This window comes from Erigeron canadensis, chromosome 6 (genome assembly GCF_010389155.1).
Source record: "Erigeron canadensis isolate Cc75 chromosome 6, C_canadensis_v1, whole genome shotgun sequence".
In the NCBI taxonomy this organism is placed as follows: domain Eukaryota; kingdom Viridiplantae; phylum Streptophyta; class Magnoliopsida; order Asterales; family Asteraceae; genus Erigeron; species Erigeron canadensis.
The window spans coordinates 33956385-33964936 of NC_057766.1; the positions used below are offsets into that span (position 1 = coordinate 33956385).

The window sequence follows — 8552 nt, forward strand, 5'->3', positions numbered from 1 at the left end:
ATACTTATTAAACATCCGATATACACACACACAAAAAAAAAAAAAAAATTAAAAACCTTCTCCGTTTACATCAAATGAATAGCATTTATTAAGAGCAAAATAAAATAAAACTTGTTCGGTTGTTCCTTTTAAATTTTTTAGGCAATGAGCAAAACAAAATAAAACTTGTTCCTTTTAGGTAATGAGCAAAGTGAATATTGGAATATAAATAATATGTTCAAAATAAGAAAACAAAATGGTCCTATGGTCTAGTGGTTAGGACATTGGACTCTGAATCCAGTAACCCGAGTTCAAATCTCGGTAGGACCTTTCTTCATTTCATTTTTTTTTTTTTTTTTATGACGCTGATTTCCTCATGTATATGTAGATTTCATTTAATTAATACCATTACCCAGAGGCCTCATTTACGGTAAACAGTTTGATTTTGGAATGTTGCTTATTGGTTTTTTTTTTTGGTTCAACTTGGCTTGGCTCGGCTCATCGTATTATACATTTATACCTACTAATAACTATAACTATATCTGCTTTGCTTGATTAATGCACCTAATTAAGAAAGTTGCGTTATCCTAAAAAAATCGACTATTATGGATAAGACAGAGAAATATATTCCAATAGTAACTATATGTCTATATCTATTAAATCTACATATGAGTTACAAAAATGTTTGTAATAAAATATACTCTTACCTTGTTTAAGGAAGAAAAACAGAAAAATATTAAGCTAAAGCCTAAAGCACATGGTTCATGTGAGGTCATGTGCCAACTTTTTACACACATTTGATTCTATATATATAACTGAATTACAAATACATTTAATGAAATCGAATTTCCCAATGACTTTACTGATCTATATTCTAAATGAGAAAATCATATATGTTGCTACAGTAGAATACTGTCTTCACACATTTTTTTCTTCAATTTAACATATGATAAAATAAATATCCCCCTTCAATGTGAGGAACAACAATCAAGTATTTTTTGTTAATTTTAATAATATATAATTAGCCTAACCTCATTCAGTCATTCTAAAAAACAAAAACTAATTAGAATGATGAACACTTCCATAGCTTTATATTCTTATTTACTTTTCAATATGTTCTTATTGTAAAGTATGTTTAGTACTCCATTTTAAAACAATAGGTCCATCACCAAATGCATTGTATTACTAACAATAAGTAATAAGTTACATTTCATGAAGCTTGTATCGAATCAAACTTTTATTATAATAGTAGTAATTAACACTGTAATTGCGCAATGCAACAGTGATGATGGTGATTAGTGGTGATAACAGTGAAGTAGTGGTGGTGGCCGCGTTAAGTTGTGTAGATAATTGATGTAAAAAAATCAGTAGAGATATATTAGAATATAAGATAGTATATTGATAAATTCTCTTATCTTAAAAATATAATTTTTCATGTCTTTATAAGATAGTATACATATAGATAACTTCTATCTTTTAGATTAAATGACAGTTATAAATTTTACTAAAATATCATTATTATTATTATTATTATTATTGAACATAAAATTATAACTTTGAAGAAATACAAAAACAAATATTTCTTCATACATTTTTATTGATAAGGATTTTATCAACTTTAAAGGTAAAGTTGAAAAATTTTCAACCTTCTGGATTAATATAAATGGTCAACATTCATTCTTGATCCTTAAATCTTGACTTCATTTTAATCTAAAGATAAAGGTTAGTTCCAACTTTAACTTAGAATTTTTATCCTTTTAAAACATATCAATTGTATCCTTTACTTTTTAACTGTGTATTATCAAATATACTTTAAGGTGTTGTATAAATTAAGATTAACTTTTCACTCTAACTCATAACACAAGAGTAAAAAATAACCAAAACATAATCTCCAAATATAATGGATATAATTGAACTTTCTTCATAATTATAGTACCAAAACACAAAATTACACAAGTAGAAATGTAGAATGCCAAACATGGATATCCAAATTATTCCAATTTGGATTTTTCTTTAAAAAAAATATTAAACATACACGAGGGGCTTTTACATAAACAAGAAAAACTGTTAACAAAAACAAGAAAAAAGAGAAATAAAGATCAAGAAAATACTAACCCACATTCTTTTTACCTCCAAAAATCAAAACCCGCAAAATTAATTCAGTAAATTTCTACATCTATATACATATATATACACATATACATTGTGGGTCTTAATCTTTATCTTGATTTTGTTATTATTTCAGGCGACGGTTACAAAAAGATCAAATTTTTACTCTCACTCTCTTTTTACAGTTATGTATCTTTAATCAGGTTAGTATTTTAATCTCGTTACTTTTTACTGCATTTGGTTTCTTGAAATTTATAATTTTTTGTATTTCTGTTACATGAAATTTGTTAATTCTATGAATTCTAAAGAATGTCTTGGTTGCTGAACTTATTGATCAATGTGTAATATTTTCTATTTTTTTTGCCAAATTTGTATATTTTGTTTGGATGATAATTAGATTAATAATATTCAAGAAAGTTATATATTTTTTGTGGGGTTTGCATATTGATTATTGATATTCAAGAAAGTTGTATTTTTGTTGTATTAGGGTGATTTTGTACTAATTGAATTGTGGTTTGAATTGGGTTTTAGATGGATTCTATTATTGATGATGGGGTTGGTTCTTTACCAACAAGATATAACTCTGCAACCATGTTAGTTTTCGATGAAAAGTCTAAGAAACGATCGTCTCATCCGCTATCTTCTTCAAGACAATCGTTACTTGAAGGATCTCAATCTTCATCCCATTTGTTACCAGAACCGTCCTTGAAATCGGTTAGCAATTATAAAAGTACTTATGATTACACCCCCAAAGAGAACGTGGTAGCGGAAAAGGTCAAACTGCAAACCGTGGGACATGATGAGGTCGTTAGTCAAACTGCAAAAGATTATTTTCATAAGACTGTTGGTGAAGAGATCGGTATGATAGGAAATGCTGTTCCTGGTCCTGGTTCTGTTCCTAGTCATGTTGAGTTTCACTCGAGCCCACAAAACAGTGTATACTCAAATTCACATTTTACAGAAGCCAAACAAAGTTTCACCAGTACTGAAGTCAGTGAAATTGGAAGTATAGTTGAGAAGACGGCTGAAATTGGTGAAGTTAGTGAATCATGTGACTATATCGAAAGCAACAAAACAAGTAGTATGTATAGGGGAAGCACCGGGAGCGATCTTAGTGATGACAGTAGCTCGAGTAGTTACAACAGTGCTATTTACAAACCCCACCAACAAAACGACACAAGATGGGAAGCAATTCAGGTTGTGAAATCAGAAAATGAATCGGGTTTGCTAGAAATGAAACATTTTAGACAGATAAAGAGATTGGGAGGGGGTGATATTGGAAGCGTTTATCTTTCTGAGTTGATTGGTACACGAAACTACTTTGCCATGAAAGTGATGGATAAAGCAAGTTTAGCGAGCAGGAACAAGCTCTTGAGGGCACAAACAGAAAAGGAAATCCTGCAGTCTTTAGATCACCCTTTTTTGCCCACTTTGTATGCCCATTTTGACACAGAGAAGTTGTCTTGTTTGGTGATGGAGTATTGTCCAGGTGGAGATTTGCATGCTGTCCGCCAAAAACAACCCGGGAGGTTTTTTCCGGAGCACGCAGCCAGGTTAGGAACCCATATCTTCAGTTTGTGCATCTGACTTCTAGTTTATCTTAGGATCGTTGATTTTGACCCGTTTGCATATGAATGAGTCGATTCGGGTAACTTTCAGTTGGGTCAAATGGGTCAAACATCTCCCAAATTAGTTTTGTATTCAATAAAACCTCCCTAATGTAACGTAGGACAGTTTGTGTAATCATCATACTTATATATATAAGAAGTTGGACTAGAAGTGTTTTGGGTCAACCTTTTTTGACTCTTGGGAAAATGATTCATCTAGACCCAAACTATCTGACCGGGCCCAACTCACCTTTTTCCACCTATGGGGTGTATATTAATGGCTAATTTGTGGTGAAGGAAACATGGTGGGTCAGATTAAAAAGAAAAAAAAAGGGTAAAAGTACATGGGTAAAATGGGTTAAATCATTTAAACCTCTCACAAAGTATATTTTAAAAAAACTTATAACCTCTTAATTCATTCAATTAATAAAAGCTATATTATTGCTGAATAATTTAGTTTGACACCACAAATATGGTAACAAAGCGAAAATTTTAGACACAAAGTGCCTTGGGTCAACCTGTTTTTGACTATTGACATAAACCCGCTTCATTACCCAACTAACTAGACCTGCCTGTCATGTCACCTCAAGTTTATACATTGATGGTTATTTTTCCATAAAACTCTATGTAGGTTTTATGTAGCAGAAGTTCTCCTTGCTTTAGAATATCTGCATATGCTTGGGATCATCTATAGAGACCTTAAACCGGAGAATGTCTTAGTGAGGGAAGATGGTCACATAATGCTATCAGATTTTGACCTCTCTTTAAGATGTGTTGTGAAACCAAGACTGGTTAGATCTGTGAACACTACCATGGAACCAAAAAACTCTGCTTCACGTATTCAGCCCTCATGTATCGAACCATCTTGTATGTTCCAGCCATCCTGTTTGCAACCCATGTGTTTTAGTCCCCGGTCCATGAACAAGCAAAAAAAAGAAAAGAGATCTAAAATTAAAATGGAGATATACAATCAAATGATCCCACTGCCTGAGCTTATTGCAGAGCCGACAAATGCACGGTCAATGTCGTTTGTGGGGACCCACGAGTACTTGGCACCGGAAATCATCAAGGGTGAAGGCCACGGCAGTGCTGTTGATTGGTGGACTTTCGGGATATTCCTTTACGAACTGTTGTTTGGAAAAACACCGTTTAAAGGGGCAAATAACCGGGCAACATTGTTCAATGTGGTTGGACATCCACTGAGGTTTCCAGAAACACCCTCGGTTAGTTTTGCAGCAAGGGATTTGATCAGGGGTTTGCTGGTAAAAGAACCACAACATCGGCTTGCTTATAGGAGAGGGGCGACAGAGATTAAACAGCACCCGTTCTTTCAGAGTGTGAATTGGGCGTTGATCCGGTGTGCAACTCCACCTGACGTGCCAGTAGTGTCATCAGAGAATGTAGATGTGAATCCTGCTGGTAACAACTACTTAGATATTGATTTGTTTTAGATTAGAAATTTGTAAAGAATCTAATGATGAAAATGCATCTTGTATGTATGTACGTGGTTTTGGTAAAGTCTATGTTTTGCCAGGAAAAAAATTGAGTCCTTAGTCACTTGGGTTTCACTCTTCTTGTTGACCATGTTTCTTATGCAACAACAGAAGATATTATCAGGATGTGCGATTGTGATAATGAATCTTGTAAAGGAATGGTATCTTGATAGACACATTTTGCTACTTCGGGTCTTTTTGGCCCAATTTCTCTGCTTAAAACACTCTCGTGGTGGTATTGGTGATATGGATGTTTCTTTGGTGACAGATTCAGGTTGCCTTCATGTTTTGTTTACAGACTCGGGTTTTATGCGTTAACTTGAAAATATGTAATGACTTACAGTATTCTAGGCTGCTACAGTAGCAATTCTATTATATTTGATTAATAAAGTTTTTGCAAATTTGTTCTTTATATTGCTTTGTCTTTGTGATTGTGGCTTGATCATTTTTGTACAAAAGCACAAAGCAATTTATGATAAATTACTAAATCATGTTGAAGCTGTGTATGTAGTAAAAGTTACAAATATGGTTTTCAAATTTTAAACTAAATTGCTGGAGGCTTACCCTCGGATAGAGGTATATCGGTCTACATCTTTCTCCCTCATACCCTGCCGGCCCGTCTTTGATGAGATTGAGTATCGTTTTAGTTTTAGGGCAACCACACAAGATAAAGGAACATTTTCCTAACATGTAAAGTGTTGGTATATACTTCACTTCATTATTTAGATGTTAAGACTTATATTTTGTACACAAATAAACTTCAACCATTTCAATGAACTTATAATATCGAACCCCTATTGGCATGGCCGGGCACTTTTAGTCATATCCTAATAGACAAGGCCACAATAGACATTGGACCAGTATCTACCATCTATCAACATAGACTCAGAGCAACCCCTTGGTCTTAAAACAAGTGGCCACTTGGGGCTTTTTGTAGGTTTTGAAGGAGCGGATGTTGACGTGGAAATCAAGAATCGAATCTCAATTTCTTATAGTTTCGGGCATTTACCTCCTCGGGTGTATGCGGACATGTTACCGCACTCATGGTCTCTAAGGGTGTCTTAGGGTTCCAACCTTTAGTATACTGCCCGTTTAGATGTTAATACTAGGATTTGAGTCAATAATAATATGTTGTGCTAAAAAGTATATAAATGTATATAGAGTTATAGACTCAGAGCAATTTTCTAATTTCCTTATACTTATTAGGTACTTCCCAAGTTCCCATATAAATTTCTATCAACAACTATTGTCTTTTCAATTACCACATATATTTTTTAACAACTTATAATATTATTACTCGTATGAAATTAGTATCGCATACTAGAAACTTCAAGATCAAAAAGTATGAGCAATAAAAAAAGTTCATAAAATTTGAGCGACATTATATGTTTGTGATATGTAGTTAATATTTTTTCCAAAAATTCACATAATTTATCATTTTGTTAATATATTATATAAAACTCCTATTTTTACAATCGTTGCCATATTAGAAATCCTTTCTAACATAAGTAGTATTCCGTTAATCCTAATTATGGAGTATATAATTGGGTTTCCTTGTTAGCACAAATTTCCATATATCTAAACAAATCATCCAAACCTTGACTTTATAAATACGTAATTTTGTGCAGCCCTTATTATAAAAATTCTTAACGAATTGAATTCCTCCCTTTTGAAATCAATCTGCAGAAACATGCCGATCAAAACTAGATCAGCATTACTACGAAAAACAACAAAGTCTACTGATGATGTCAACAAGCAGAACAACATCAAGAAACGTAAATTAGAAGAAGAAGAAGAAGAAGAAGAAGACAGGTTTAGTAGCTTGCCGGAATCATTGCGACTTCACATTCTGTCTTGTCTTGATGCTAAAACGGCGGTTCAAACATCCGTCTTGTCGAAATCATTAATTGCTAAAACGGCGGCTTCAGTCCCTGTTCTCAACTTCCATTTGTATAATTGTTGTGAGAGGTGGCAACTCAGAGATTATGATAAGTTTGTACAAACGTTTTTATCCAAGCGTGATAGATCCGTGAGTTTAAATTTCATTGTTCGCGGAAAAAAACGCAGCGCCAAGATGTTAAAATCTGTTTTTGACCACGCACTTTCTCATGGTGTCAACGAATTCGAAGCGAAAATCAATGCTACTACTAAAGAAAGCCACATTATTGTTTGGCCCGATTTCTTGAAGAATGATAGTACTAACACTAATATTTCCACTGATTCGTTAACAAGTTTGATATTAAAAGGCCGCAAGTTGGGTTATCTTGATTGCCTATTTTTGAGACAATGCAGACCAAAATCGGCAGGAGAATTATTAACCTTCCAGAATTTGCGTGTTTTATATATCAAAAGGGGGAATATTATTGAGTTTGACGAACCTAATTTCTCGGGGTTCCCTGTCTTGGAGAAGCTAACATTGATCGATTGCTGGATTCGTTCAACGACTCTAGACATAAAAGCTTTTAACCTCTCCGAGTTAAGCATCTTGCGTGATCCGTGGTGTGGTAACACTCCTCACCACTTGAACCTCAAAACTCCGAAACTCAAGTTTTTCTAGTTTAGATCACCTGTGTTCCCGTTCTCGTTTGAAACACGTACAGAACTTCCCTTTCTTGAGACGGTGGTCCTTGATGACCCTACCATTGCCACTTACTCTATGCATAATGTGGAACGGATCGAAGATTTGTTACAAGCGGTTCGTAGTGTCTACTCACCGTTTGCAGTTTTTGATTCGGTCGTGATGCAACTATCTTTGTTTAATAAAGATAGTTCGTTGAAGCTAGATCTAAAAATAATCTGATGAAGGATTGTGAAAGCTTTTTGGACAACACAATTGAATGGTTGAGTGAATCGCTTGAAAGACGACCTCCTAAACACCAGTTTTCATGTTCTGTTATTATGCGAGTTTAATAATTTGATGGGTGTATTGTCCTCTTGTTTAATTAGTATCTTCAACATGCATTCTTCTTAACTATATATAAAACAAATTAAATCGGTGTTATTCATCGGGCCATATCACTCCTATACTATTCATTCCTTATTATTTTAATAATATAATAATATATAACAAAACAAAAGTTTTAGATTATTTATTTAGTTATACACAAAAATTAAATATTTATTTTGTTTAATAGTATGTATTATTCAATAACAGTCACATGTCCACGCAACATAAAGGTGTAGTGGCGGCGACATCGGTGACGGTAATTGTGTGGTTATTAATGTAAAAGTAAAAGGGATAGTTTAGTTAGTTTAAGAGTTGAGAAATGTATATTATAAATAATTTCATCAAAAGTAATATATATTAGGTGGAGATATTTAGATAAAAGGTAATAAACTTTCACAACACTTTTTAATCATCCAC

At 33.4% G+C, this 8552-nt stretch overlaps 1 protein-coding gene and 1 non-coding gene across 2 annotated transcripts; both read left to right on the forward strand.

The window, feature by feature from the left end:
* The first annotated feature begins 237 nt into the window (after positions 1-237).
* On the forward strand, positions 238-309 carry TRNAQ-CUG. The gene has a single exon. It is a non-coding gene; the product is annotated as a tRNA-Gln (tRNA).
* Positions 310-2234: 1925 nt separating this feature from the next.
* LOC122606149 (serine/threonine-protein kinase D6PK-like) lies at positions 2235-5252 on the forward strand. Its single transcript, XM_043779111.1, has 3 exons — positions 2235-2291; positions 2620-3641; positions 4327-5252. Exons 2-3 carry the CDS (start codon positions 2620-2622, stop codon positions 5144-5146), a joined length of 1842 nt encoding a protein of 613 aa, XP_043635046.1. The 5' UTR covers positions 2235-2291; the 3' UTR covers positions 5147-5252.
* The last annotated feature ends 3300 nt before the right edge of the window (positions 5253-8552 follow it).